Here is a 14,630-nt window from a genome sequence, read left to right as displayed (position 1 = left end):
ACACAATGTATCAAGTCATATAATCATTGACCAAAACTACTTCGACTCAAGAATTCCATGCCATGAGCAAGTGAGTTCATTTATATACAAGAAGGAAAAAACTGTGAGTTCATTTCTCATCATATATGACCATACTTGCCTAATAGTGATCATATTGTATTATAGGAATTAGCAGTAGCAATCAACAATGTGGTGTAAGGAATGTAAAGGGAATAACTGTAACAAAGGTGGTCGTGAAATTCAACTGCAGCCAACATGTGCCATGCTTAGGGATTGTATTGCAAAACATTCATCTCACTAGTGAGGATTGGAGTGCCTCTTCTAGCATGTCTAATAATGTGCAAGGGAGTGCACTGAGAAAAGTCATTCCCACTCCTTGTTTTTAAGTGCATACAAAATTATAAATTGCAAAATAGTACATAAATTCCTAGTCATGGATTATGGAATTCATAGGGCACATTTGGATAAAGAAAAACTCTCATAGGAAAGGAGACTTTTTCTTATGAGAAGTTTTGATATGATATATTTTCTAAAATGAAAAATTTTCACTTGTTTGAGTAGCATGAGAAAAAAAATGAAAATTTTTAAAAAAATGAGAGAGACAAGGAGGGGGTGGTAATGGAGCTTCTTCGGCGTGTTTTTTGGGAGGTGGGTGATGATGGTGATGGTGGTGGTGGTAGAAAATCATCATGGGGTGGTAGTGGTGGAGCTTCTTTGGTGCCATTTTTCAAGAGGTGGGTGGTGGTTGTGGTGAGATGGATAGTGTTGAAAAATCATCGTGGGGTGGTGGTCTATGGTTCTCTGTTGAGTACGCTAGGACCAAAAAACTCTTGATTCTCCCTATCAGAGGTGGAATCCATATTCTTCCAAACAACCATTCAAATTCCCCAAATCCATCCAACATCTTGGATACAAATCCAGCCTTAGCGCAATGTGTATGTTGAGGTCTCAGATTTGATGGACGACTCTGACGTGGTCCCTAGCTAAGTTCAAAAACTTAAACTTATCCATAGATGACCAATCCCAGCAAAATCTCAAGTTCTTAGCATGGATGCCCATAATTGACTGGCTCTAGGTGTTACGATCCAAAATTCAGAAAAAATATTCAATCCATTGATCTAGGATCCAATTACCAACTCATCCAGTCAAGAGGGGTTTTCTAAGTCAAAGTGAGGCTCAAGGACGTGATGCAGTTGTTGACATGGCTCTTCTTCTAGAAGAAAAGTCAATGGACACATGTCCACACTAGAGTGAAGGAGAAGGTAAGCAAGTTGGGCACATGGGAGAGTGTCAACTTGAAAGGAGGAGAAAGTCAAGCTACTGGGGCCCATAGGGGGCCAACTTGGGAGGAGAAGAAGAAAGAAAAGTGAAAAAACTTTCTTACTTTCCATACTTTCCCAAAAAAGTGTGCATGTATCTAGCAAGTCAATGTTTCTATTTTTTAAATTAGTATTTTAGTAAGTTTTAGATCTTGTTAGGAACTGGTTAGGGATGGACTCCAGTAAATCTAATTGACCCCCTTTCTAGTCTAATTTTGATTGTCAGTTAGGTATTGTTTTGACAATTAGAAGGTATATGTGTTCTATGGTTTGGATTTAACTTTTTGGATTGGAGTTAAACCCATACCTTGGCCAAGCACTATAAATAGAGACCTGAGGTCCCTTTCTCTTCTCTTTCTCTCTCCCTTTTTTCCCCAGATGTCCCTCTCTCTCTAAGGTCGCTACCCCATTGATATATTCTCTTCTTTATCCTAGGCTAGGTCTGAGCCCAAGCTGGTCTAGATCATCCCTCAACTAGGGTCACCCAGGCGCTACCCTGGTGTCACCTAGTCTTTTATGAAAGTCCAATATGGTGTCGATCACCAGCCATGGTTCTGCTGGCTCAACCCCTCTTGATGCTTCCTTAGTACTTTACATGTAACTCTAACTCTAATCCTAGCCTTATCGAGGCTTTGCCATTTTTTTAGAATCCAAAACCCGAAATTGCATCCTACCGAAAACTTGTCCTAACTGATTGAACAAAACTGACATCTCTAGATTGTTCACGGTTGTTTTCATAGACCAGCCATTATTCAAACCTTCATTCACATCCTAGACACTGTCACCTAACCCCAAGAAGCTTTATTGAACCTTGATGATAACCCTTAGAACAAATCTGCCGAAAATAGCCTTATTGATTAGGAATCCTTGCATAGTTTTAACTGTTTGACATCACCAACCCTTTCTGAAGCCAAACCTAGTATCCCAGGCCTTTGGAACATATATCAAACCCACTGCCTATGTCCCAAGGCATCCGAAGAATTCCTAGACCAGACCCTACCCATTCTGAACCTAAATTCTTACCCAAACCACTCACCAAATCCAATCTAATTTAACCTGGCTATCCGATTTGTCCTAAACCTACAAGTACCTCTTCTCATATAACCCCGAGAATCTCTTGACCTCTTACCCATCGTACCTGCATGGGTGAAGACCATAAGCCCCATAACCCACTCACCCAAGCCTAAGTCCAGCAGGTTCAATCTACCTGAGTCCGCATAACTCCATCTAAAATAACCCATTCATTGACCAAGTGACCCCAACCTTTGACCACAAACTCCAAAGATACCCCATAATTTCATAATAAAATTTGAGCGACACAGATCACGGTTCTTGTCAAGTCACAAGACCCGGATTGAGGACATGTATGAATTCTGTGATTTGCTTCAAACGTTACATTCAGATATAGTCATAATCGTGAAATAATTAATGATATGGGATTTGATCCGAATGAAAGGATGAAAATTGTGTTGGTAAAAATGGTTGAGAAACTCAAACACCATATGGAGGATCATATTGCTATTAGAGTTGAGCCAACAGAGGAAACACATGTGATAAACATGGATATGTTCTATAGAAACCTGTTGTGGACACTCCACTATAGGGTGCCCATGATTCACTTTATATCCTTACTCCATTTGTTCGAACAAAGCAAATCCAAATGGAGAAGGATGATTGATGATTATCAAATTTTTACATAAGAAGTTTTGCCAACAAAAAGACTAAACACCATAGTAAATGTGTGCAAGAATCTAAGTAGATTGAAGAGAGTGATGCATGTTAACAACCCAACAATCTTGGACATGGCAAACAAGCACGCAACAAAAGAGTTCATGTTCAGCTCTCGGTCAAAGAAAGAGCAGTCACCTTGTCTGTGATCAACTCCTGTGTGTATGGCATAATCGCAAGCTAGTTGTGGTAGTGGCTTTTGGAGGCTCCAACCCCTACACGACCATTTTGCGAAGTTGAATACCCCACTGGTAGATTCGCCACTGATAGTGGTTCCTTCCTTGGTGTGGCCATCCTTGAAACCACAATAATGCACCATGGGTTGAGAGCACGTCCATCCAGGATGGTAGCTTGACCAGCCCGCATCACCCTAGTGTAGTCACAATGACAACAATACTGTTCACAAGGGGGATCATACCCATCAGGTTGCAGAAACCAATGCACACTCGAGCGTACAGGGCACTCAAACTGAGCCACCCATGGCTCGGCCTAGTCAACAACCGAATGCAATAGACTGCATGGTGAAAATGACTATAACTCAAGTCATGCATGAATAAGCCAAACCCGGTCACGATAAGATCTTGCCCTATTTGAAAATTTAGGGCATTGTCTCATGTCTTATGCTTGTTGGACTGACCGAACGTTAAGCTAGTAATAGAAAGGATGCCCAAACTGGGTCACCCACTGCTTGGTCTGATCTATGGTAGCTTAAAATGGGCTGCACGTGGAAGGTAACTTCTAAGTTATATAAGGGCTCAAAAGTGTCAACAACCCCTACATGGGTGTTGTCTTTTGCAAGCAAACAAAGATGCTCGCTAACAGTCATGAGTTTCCTTACCTATGAAGAAAAGGAGACCAACAGGGGGAGCACTGCAAAATTGGTCAATCCCAACAATTTGAAGGTGACATAAATCAATAGTCATGAAGTTCACCCAACTGCAGCCTCACACCTTTCCTTGCTACAACTCGCAAATCCAATTGTAGGGAACATTTATGCTCATAGCCGTACATACAACTCATTCAGTATGGAGTCATGAGCAATGTGTTCTTCTCTAGTACATGAGATGCACACTTTCGTCAAGACACCCAAGGTCTGATTGAGCCTTAGAGCTTCACTTATCCCGTGTTTGTTGTCGCACATCAAGGTCACAAACTCCTTTTCCTATAATCAACTTGACTTGAAAGTTGGGTAACAATTATGAAACAACAAAAGAGAAATCATGGAATCAACGCAATGCATGAGGTTGATTAAACCTCACATTTGATTCAAGTAGAACTTGAGGTCGGATATACCATTGATAAAGTGGGCTCCTTCATGGGAAACTCACCTATGCAAGATCGTTCATGAGTAGATAAGGCACACGAGTGCTAGGTGGTGTAGTAGATAAGAAGAAAGTTTGCAGGGAAATGGTGCAGGAAAGTACCAAATGAGAGCTGACCCAGGCTCATACACCCATGCACCTAATGTCATGGTCATGTCTGCTAACCCAAGGTGGGCTGATATGGCAATCTTGTTTCCCATTTTATTTTGTCCCCACTAGTAACCTAGTGACTGACAATCCTTGAAGAAGTAAAAACTTGTTTTATTTTTTATTTACCTCGCCTCAAGCCATGTCATGTGAGCCTTCGACTATTGTGGATGTATTCCATGAGAATTTGTGTGAGTTCCAGCATATCGTTATCCTAAAAATCATAAGGTGGTGGAGATACGAGCGAAAGATGTGAAAGTCTCTAGTTGAGTAGGTTCACGACGGTGAAGAATTTGACAATGTGGAAATGATAACTCGATCAAGGAGGTTCCAAAACATAGCACCAAGGGGAAAATGTGTAGTAGAGCGTGGTGGACGTGTTATAGTCTAAAATTCAGATAAAATATCCAATCTATTGCTCTAGGATCCAATTGCCACCTTATTCAATCAAAATGGGTTTCACAAGTCAAAGTGGGGCCAAGGAAGTGATGTGGTTGCTGACTTGGCTTCTCTCATACAAGAAAAGTCAATGAACACATGTTCACACTAGAGTGAAGGAGAAGATAAGTAAGTAGGATCCATGGGGGGTGCCAACTTAGAAGGAGTAGAAAGTCAAACTAATGGGGCCAATTTTGATGGAGAAGAAGAAAGGAAAGTGAAAAACATCAACTCCACTTTCCTACTTTCCACACTTTTTCAAAAAGTATGCATGGTCCCAGTAAGTCAATGTTTCTATTTTTTAAATTAGTATTTTAATAAGTTTTAGATATAGTTAGGATCTAATTTAGAAGGGTCTCCAGTCAGTCCAACTGACCCCCTTTTCCTAGTCTAGTTCTAACCAATGTTGTCAGTATCGATATTGGCTCTGAATCATTGGGCCACCAATTCAGTTATATCAGTCGATACTGATACTCAGATTAAAATAATTATGTGTCAATCATAACGTGATATATGTTAAAACTATTAGAATAATTCTAGAATAATGTTAATTTTTTTTGGTATGTTTTTATATTTATTAAAAGTAGTTGATTCAGACTTGCAACATATCAAAATTTTGTCGATAGGATGTGTATTGACTTATACAGGCTGATATGCACCGATACTGATAACATTGGTTTTTACTGCCAGTTAGGTCTTATTTTGGCAGTTAAAGAGTGTATGGGTTTTATGATTTGGATTTTACTTGTTGGATTGTAGCTAAACCCATACCCGGTCCAAGCACTATAAATAGAGGCATGAGGTCCCCTTGTTTTGGTTTATGACATGACATTATGAATATACAACTTATGAGTTGAATTTTCTCCACCTCTTCTCTTTCTCTCTCTTCTCTCCATGGACATCTCTTTCTCTGACGCCCTACCCCATTGATGTCTTCTCTTCTTTCTCTTAGGCTCTGCCCTAAGCCAAGCTTGAGGAATCAAGCAAAGCTGATCCAGGTCATCCCTTAGCTAGGCTCACCCTATGCTACCTTGGTGCCACGTAGTCCTCTACGAAAGTCTAACGTGGTGATGATCCCCAACCATGGTTCTACTGGTCCAACCCCTACTAGTGCTTCCCTAGACCTTCCCAGGTAACTCTAACCCTTATCCTAGCCCAACCCCATCCTTAGACAGCCTTTGTCAAATTTTCATAACCCAAAACCCGAAACCGCATCCTACCGAGAACTTGTCCTACCTGAATGGTCATAACTGACATCTTTTGATTGTTCATGGCTTTTCCCCATAGACCAGCCATTGTCCAGACCTTTACTCACATTCTAGACACTGTCACTTAAGCCCAAAAAGCTCCGTTGAAACCCAGTGACAACCTTTAGAACTAATCTCACTAAAACAACCTTATTGATTAGGAAACCCCATGTGGTTTTGACCATTCGACATCACCAACCCTCTCTGAAGCCAAATCTCATATCCTAGACCTTTGGAATGTATACCATACCCCATAACACGTTTCAAGTGAGCTCTCAGACTAATCTCTATGCATTTTGAACCTAAACTCCTACCCAAACCACTCACCAAGTCCAATCCGCCCCGATTTGTCCTAAACTAGGGGCCGCTCAAGAGAAGTTAAGGCCCTAATTTTTTTTTTCATTATACATAAATTTTTTTATTGTTTTCTTGATATATCTTCTCATTACATCCACATAACTTAAAATGAGATTTTTAGTACACTAAAAAGAATGAAATATTTATGCCTAATTCATCAAAACTATATATCTTGGGCTATGCATCTAAATCCTAAGCCAAAAAACATACTTCCTAGTGTCACAGACTACCAGTCAAACAAAATCGGTTGCCAATGAAACTCCATTTATAAAAAATTTATAGGAAAAGCATGCACTCAAAACAGTTCCCAACGTATAGTTTATAGGAAAAGCACCAGACTCTAACAACTCGCGGAAGACCTCAGCTATGGACTTTGATAGAGAATTGTGTGTATATATAACCCCAGTCATCAAGGTCGTCCATGTAACAACATTTCGTCGAGGCATTTTATCGAACACTCTGCGCGTGGATTCCATCCGACCACATTTTGCATAGACATTGATCATGAAAGAGGAAAGAAAGAGATTCTTATGAAAGCCTGTCTTAATCATGTGGTCCTGCAGAGCCTAAGCTTCAGATACAGACTTCCTCTCTAGACACTCTTGCAAGAGCGGAACGTAAACACCTGACTCTACTTCTTTGCCTTCCATTTACAAAGAGAATGCTTCCGTGAGCTCTAGTCATTGGAAAGATGGAGTCTTTTGAATTGGACTAGCCGTTGTAGAACCTTTCTGATAATTGGCAGTTTGTGACTGTGATTGGTACCCAAAATTGAGCTAGAATTTAGTTCCACAGAACACATAATGCAAGAAAACCAAAAACCATGTTGGTGTTGTCGAATTAACGCAACTAAATGGGAATGAAGATACCTTATGGGCAGGAAGGAATCTGCAAGGCGTTTTTGATACAGTGTTTCTGATGGTTTCTCTTTGAAATCCAAAATTTGGAAGCCCCTCCAAAATAGAAGGCCCTAGTAGGTGGCCTGGCCAACCGGTCCAGCCTAAACCTACAAGTACTTCTTCTGTAACCCCGAGAATCCCTCAGCTTCCTACCCACTGTACCCGCAAGGCACATAACCCACACGACCAAGCCTAACTCCAGCAGGTTCAATTCGCCTGAGTCTGCGGAACTCCGTTTCATTGCCATCCAGATCCACCAACTGGGGCCCTGACTCCATCTCTGATTGCATCCAATCCGAATTCAAATTTTCAGGAGGGTGCAACACTGGGCCAAGAAATAGATACTTTGCACCCATTGACTGAGAGTCAAGATCACTAAGATGGGTTGATATTGAATATGGGAGGAACTCTTCTCATCTAAATGTGGAAGAAGTACAATATTCTCAAGATTGTTGTGTCCACTTGGTTTTAGTGCCCTGGGTTGTGTTCATAAAACAAAGTTAAAAGTAAAACACCAATTTATTTTACTGTGAACTTCTCATGAGATTCTCAAATAATTTATTTTTTCGCAGGATTTTATTGTGAGGATTTTGACAAAAAAATTACATGACAAAATAGAATAAAAGCAAAAAAACATAGATGAAAGATAATATAAGGCAATATACCATGAATGTAGAAATTCCATATTATTATTGTGTTTACATTTAAAAAGGAATGATATCATTTACATGTTCAATATATCATGACATAATAAACATTTAAAACACATGACAAAGTACCATATTTTTTAACCTTTTTTTTAAAGATTGTGATATTTGTCACTGTGGTTTTAAACTTTCGATAACTCTTGGAGAAGGAATGAAGAGTTTGCCTTGATGTGTTTGATGGAAGTTGTGTATTTTAGATTTTCTAAAAATGGTTCCCTTGAGAAACTCTCTATAGGAGCACCTTTGATGAAATGATAAACTTACACCTGCACATGCAAATTCGGTTTACCGTCTACCTCCAAACGTCACCCTAACTAGAGTCATTCAATTGCACGCACAATATGAGAAGTTTATCCAACCACCAAACGTTACTCTTTCTCTCTCTCACATAGCAGAACACTAATAATAATAAACGTGGTTTGGAAAACAGTAGATTGTGGATGGGTGACGGGTGAAGTGCATGCGATGAATTGTAGCTAGGAAGTAGAGGAAACAAAAAGGACAGATATTTCATGCATGAATTTGCCCTCTACTTCTTTCCTTATAATCAAGGACTACTGCAAAAGAATCCCCACTTTGTCTTGGGGCTTAGTAGCTCAATTCAGCTTGATCTGGTTGGCTCCACAACGAACTAATTAGGCAACTTTAAAGGAAAAGGAATTGAAATTTACACATCACTTTACTGGCTTGGCTAACATGATTGTTCCATGCAACTTCAAACTTGAGACTCTGCTATGGTTTTTCATGACTTGGTCTAGTTTGATGAGGTCAACCTTCGACACATGTTCGAAACATGAACCGTTAGATCTCGGTACATCAAGTCCACGAAGGACTAGATTAGCCAATTTGTCGCTGTTTATAACAACCATCACAAACGTGTCATGTTAGCTAGTCTGATTGTTGCATGAAATTGATATTTTTGGTTACTTTGAGCAAACCACAAGGTAAACGCAACGTGAAATTTGGAACATGGTAATGATGACCCTCATCTTTATGTATTAAACTTGTGCCGTATTAAACGTGCAAGTAATTGCTATTCTTGGTGAATTTCTATAAACTGCAAATATTTACTAACAGATAAAAAGCTGGAAAACATGACAACTGAAAAGTAGCAGAATGCAATAATAATAATAATAATAATAATAACTGTCACCTGTGCAAATATTAAACATCTCAGCATTCAGCAATTTCAGTTCTCACGGCTTGTTTTCCAAATATGCTCCTGGGTCAAGTAACTATTTTTCTGCTAACAATTAAAAAAACAATAATTCTTTGAAATGAGAGAGGCTACTATGGAAATAAATTGACATTATGAGTGAACAGGTGGGAAATGGAAGGGGTGGTGTGGGGGAACTGACCTAAAAATAAAACGTTTTCGTCTGAATCTCTTGCATTCCAATCCATACTTTTCTTGATATCATGGAGTTGAAAGCTCTTCTTTCCACCATGTATGGGTGGATGGAGGTGGAGTGAAAAGTACAATCTCTCCCTCTCTCTACACGTTCTCCAAATTACCGTTTCATCTCTCTCTATAAATGAGCTCCATTATGCATTTCCGTTAGATTCTCCCATCTTCCAATCTGTCCGTTCATCTGCCCATCTGAGAAAGATAGAATGAAGGAAAGAAGAAAGATGGGTAGAGAGAGAAAATTAGTCTCTCTCATCATGTTGGGCTCCTCTGTTTTGTTGAGTTGTTGTTGCATGGTCCATGAGTCCTCACCCTATGATTGCTTTGAAGGGGCCCCTGTTGAGGGCACACGTGGGCACCCTGTCTACTATGGCACCGTTGAAGATGAAGAGCATGATCATGGGAGTGGTTTGGCAAACATGGCTGCATATGAACCGAAGGAGGTGCCTATGAGCCCTGAGAGTCCCCCATTGGTTGTGAATGTTGAAGATTTTGGAGCTGCAGGTGATGGATATTCTGATGATTCAGAGGTACAAACAGAAACTAAATCCAATCAACATTAGTTCTCATATTATTTCTTTTCTTTTCTTTTTTATAACGAGGCACCCTCACCGAGAACTGGGTCACATGATGACCCACACCCCTGCTGGGTTTAACCTGGGGTGAGGTGACAGACACCAAGCCCTTACAGAGCCCACCAGCTAGAAGCACCTGGTGGGAGTCAAATCTGAAACGAAGGGGTCAGCACCTTCTCTTCAGGTCCGCTTCCAGGTCATATAAATTTTAATTTTTTATTTATTTATTAGAACATAGGACTTTTCTATGTTTTACAGTGAAATATGTTTATTTTGTATAATTTTGTGCCAATTACAAAGAGAGTTAGTATACTAGCATAAAGTGGTATGGCTAGACTTTATTTTACTTAGGCTTTGTCATGGCAGTGAACATTGGTTAAGTTGGGTGATTGTTTTATGTTTCTCTTGATTTTAGGATTTATTTTGGTCCACAATAGAAGTGACGTGGAATTGAGGTTAAAAACTTTCACCCAGACCCCACAAAAGATCCATGGGGGGCAACTTGTGAATGTAGCCAAGTTGACAGAATATCATGAGTTCGAAACCAGCAGGGAGCACCCATTGACACAAGATCGAAGATGGGTGTATCCCCCGGTAGTCAGGGAAAAGCATAAGGAATTTACCAACCAAAAACCTACCAATGTGCGGCAGGTGATTAAAGGGTTTTGACCTTGGCCTTGCTAGGAAAAAAAATGACCAAGATATAATAGTAATCAATATCTTTTACCTCATCCTGTGCATGAGGAAATTTATAATTCTTCTAAGACGTGATATGGCAGAAACTTTGTTTTTCACATTATTTCTCGTTCTGCTCAATTTGAAGTTTCTTTTAATAAGGTTAGAATTTTGTAACTTAAATGTTTTAAAGCTGACCATAAAATACTGAACTAGTTGTTCATATTACCTAATGATCTGACTATAGATTATTTAAGCAGCTTGAGATAATTTTTTGCTTTGTGTGTCAGGCATTTGGGAACGCATGGGAAGCAGCCTGTTCATCTGCTCCTTCTATTTTCTTGGTGCCGCAGAATAAGGATTTTCTTTTGAAGCCATTAAGATTTTCTGGTCCATGCAGTTCTTCTATCACCATAAAGGTGAGGTAAAATCATATAAATTTTGAAAACTTGAAACCATGATTTTCCCAGCAATAGACTATGCCAAAGAGAATTTACATTTAATCCTTTTTTTTCTAACTCATAAATTTCAGATTCATGGAACAATTCAAGCGCCCAGTAATCGCTCCGAGTGGATCGGATCAAACCCGAGGCACTGGCTTGTTTTTTATAGCATTGATAACCTTACTGTTGAGGGCAGTGGAACCATCAATGGCAATGGAGAGACATGGTGGGAAAATTCATGTAAAATAGTGAAATCCAATGTAAACAATATATACTCACACAATATTGAAGTTGTTTTGTTTCTTTTGTTAATGATACTGATACTAAGTTTTCAATTAATGAATTTTGCAGCCCTGTACACCAGCACCAACGGTATGTCTTTCAAATCCTTTTATTTGATCATCTATCTAATGAAATTGTACCTCAAACTCCAATGAGAAACTAATATTTTTTCATGAAATTAAGCAGGCAGTAACCTTCTATTCCTGCACCAATTTGAGAGTAAGAGGCCTCAGAATCAAGGACAGCCAACAAATCCATGTTTCCTTTGAAAGATGTGTTGATGTTCAGGTTGATAAGCTCATGGTGACCGCACCAAGGAGAAGTCCTAATACAGATGGAATTCATGTTACAGGCACCAAGAACATTCTAATAAGGAGAAGTATGATAAGAACAGGTATCAAAATTTTCCAAAATGGGAAAAATCCAATTAGAAAAAAATAACAGTTTGCAGACTCCAATTTGAAGATGTATTGTGGCAGAAATCCAGGTCAAAATGTTAGGGAAACAAATGCCAAGATTTTATCCAAAAAAAGAAAAAGAAAATACCAGATAATATTGTCCTAAGGCACCTTATCTCAAAATCATATGAAAAGAAAGTCCAAACCAAATACTTTGAGAGTTCCATGTCCAAAACTTAAAAATGGATATCCAATTCAAACTAATGGAGAGAACCCATTTCAGGCTGTGACCCAAATCTCAGCTTTTGATTATTTTGTAATCTTTTTTTTTTCAAATGAAGGTGATGACTGTATCTCAATAGTGAGCGGGTCTCAGAATGTCATAGCCACAGATATAACTTGTGGACCGGGACACGGTATCAGGTAAAATTTCCTTACCAACCCATATCCAGAACATATATTAGTGACAAATATCAGTATCTTTTTCCAAAATAATAACTGAAAAAAATGATAAATTGTCTAGCTGATAAAAATATAAATATTGTGAGAAATTGAATGTTTTAAAATTTACTTTTATTTTTTAAAAATCAAAATTTTGTTTTAAAAATTAATTTTTACCGATATTTTGCCAAAAATATGAGAAACTTAAAAAATTTCAATTTCTCACAAGATTTTAGCTACCGATATTTGTCATTTTAAACGTTTTGTCACTATGATCCAGAGATACCTTAGTGGGTAGACATCATGTTAGGATAGAAAACTAAAATAAGCAAATCATTTTTCTTGATTAATTTCAAAGTGGTTCTTCATGGTGAATGTGACAGCATTGGAAGCTTAGGAGCAGAGAACTCAGAAGCTCACGTGTCAAGTGTTACAGTTGATAGAGTCAATCTATTTGGGACAACAAATGGGCTAAGGATCAAAACATGGCAGGTAAAAGGCTAGCTTCTGGGCTTTAGTCTGGGTAACCAGGAAACGAAAGCGGGTCGGGTCCAAGGAACCCTGGACAGATGAGGTCCATGGCACGTCTATCGCCGTTTATTCTTGCAATGATATGGCATCTGAAAAGATCAGGTGCAATATGATTACACAAATATTTGTGCATTAAGCACCCGATCACCCTCCATCTTGGGAACAGGGCCTGTCAGTTGTGGGGCCCAAGCCTGATGGAGGGCAATCAGGTGCTTAATGTACAAATTTTGTGCCATGTGATTGCATCCGATCCGAACTCTATGGCATCACACCATCAATTGCATGTTCCCCTTATCATGAGTAGCCCACTAGGCTTCGCCGCGCAGTTCAGATTGCAATGAACAGTACTAGAAACCAACCTGTATGTGCTCCTAATCCACACCATGGGTTGGATCCAAGTGGGTCTATATCTTTTTGGACTCTTGTTCATTTTTTATCATGTTGTGGATCCAGTTGGAACAGGAAAATCCAATGAAAATGGCTTCTCAGATCTACTTTGTATGTAGCGAGCCAAACCACGCGGTCAGAGTATGGAACTGATGCGTAAATCGATTTTCGGGTTCCAAACCTTGTTCTCTTTTAAGGGGGTATTTGTTTCATGCCTTTTCCTAAACCTCTTTCGTAGTAAAGAGGGCCTCTTTTTTAAGGGAGGTGAAACAAACATCTACATGAGAAATATATAGTAGGGTTCTCATACGAAATGCAAGAAAATATCTTTCCTATCAAAAGGGGTTCACACCTCCCTTAGTGGGGAAGCACTTTCCCTTCTGGGTGTTCCTTTGATATGTGATATCTAACCTGGAATGACAATTTATGCCGAAATTCCACATCATGTGCAACCACATGCTGCACACATACACACGCTAGGGATGCAAATGGGTCGGATCCAGTATGTGATTTTTGGCTGTTCTGACCGATCCAAATCCGACTCTCATATATTTAGTTGATCCAAACCTGATCTGTTTGCATCCCCAACACACACACAAGCATGTAGACTAATGCATGTGCTTATTTAAATACAATAGGGAGGCTCTGGACAGGCTCGTGATTTCTTATTCCAAAACGTCAGGATGCACAATGTATCAAATCCTATAATCATTGACCAAAACTACTGCGACTCGAGAATTCCATGCCATGAGCAAGTGAGTTTATTCATATACAAGAAGGAAGAAAGTTTGAATAATTATTTTATCATCCTGCATCATGACCATATTTGCTGATAATGATCATGTTATACTACTATAGGAATCAACAGTAGCAATCAGCAACGTGGTGTACAGGAATGTAAAGGGAACAAGTGCAACAAAGGTGGCCATGAAGTTTAACTGCAGCCAAAATGTACCATGCTTAGGGATTGTACTGCAAAACATTCATCTCACTAGTGAGGATTGGAGTGCCTCTTCTAGTGTGTGTAATAATGTGCAAGGGAGTGCACTAGGGAATGTTGTCCCCACTCCTTGTTTTTAATCGTATACATACTAGTGGAAATGTAAATCCCAAGTTGTCACTCTAGATAGACAGGTATGGATAAGTAGCACTCACAAAGCCGACCCCATGTAGTTGGGATGATGATGATGCTAGTGGAAATGCACTTTGTATACAAAATTATAAATTGCAAAATATTACATAAATTCTTAGTCATGGATTGTGGAATTCAGTCTTTGTCCGGATCCAAGTGAATCAGAGGGAATTAGAAGGAAAAATGGTCAAACT

General features: G+C 39.3%; 1 protein-coding gene across 1 annotated transcript; it reads left to right on the top strand.

The window, feature by feature from the left end:
* The first annotated feature begins 618 nt into the window (after positions 1-618).
* Positions 619-14,384, top strand: LOC149828901 (polygalacturonase-like). Its single transcript, XM_090017168.1, has 10 exons — positions 619-808; positions 9,903-10,102; positions 11,113-11,241; positions 11,355-11,525; positions 11,617-11,637; positions 11,734-11,941; positions 12,287-12,368; positions 12,770-12,878; positions 13,943-14,059; positions 14,163-14,384. Exons 1-10 carry the CDS (start codon positions 619-621, stop codon positions 14,382-14,384), a joined length of 1,449 nt encoding a protein of 482 aa, XP_089873294.1.
* The last annotated feature ends 246 nt before the right edge of the window (positions 14,385-14,630 follow it).

The sequence above is a fragment of the Nuphar pumila genome, chromosome 9 (genome assembly GCF_984573655.1).
Source record: "Nuphar pumila chromosome 9, dmNupPumi1.hap1.1, whole genome shotgun sequence".
Lineage (NCBI taxonomy): Eukaryota > Viridiplantae > Streptophyta > Magnoliopsida > Nymphaeales > Nymphaeaceae > Nuphar > Nuphar pumila.
This window is presented reverse-complemented; position numbering and strand designations above follow the sequence as displayed.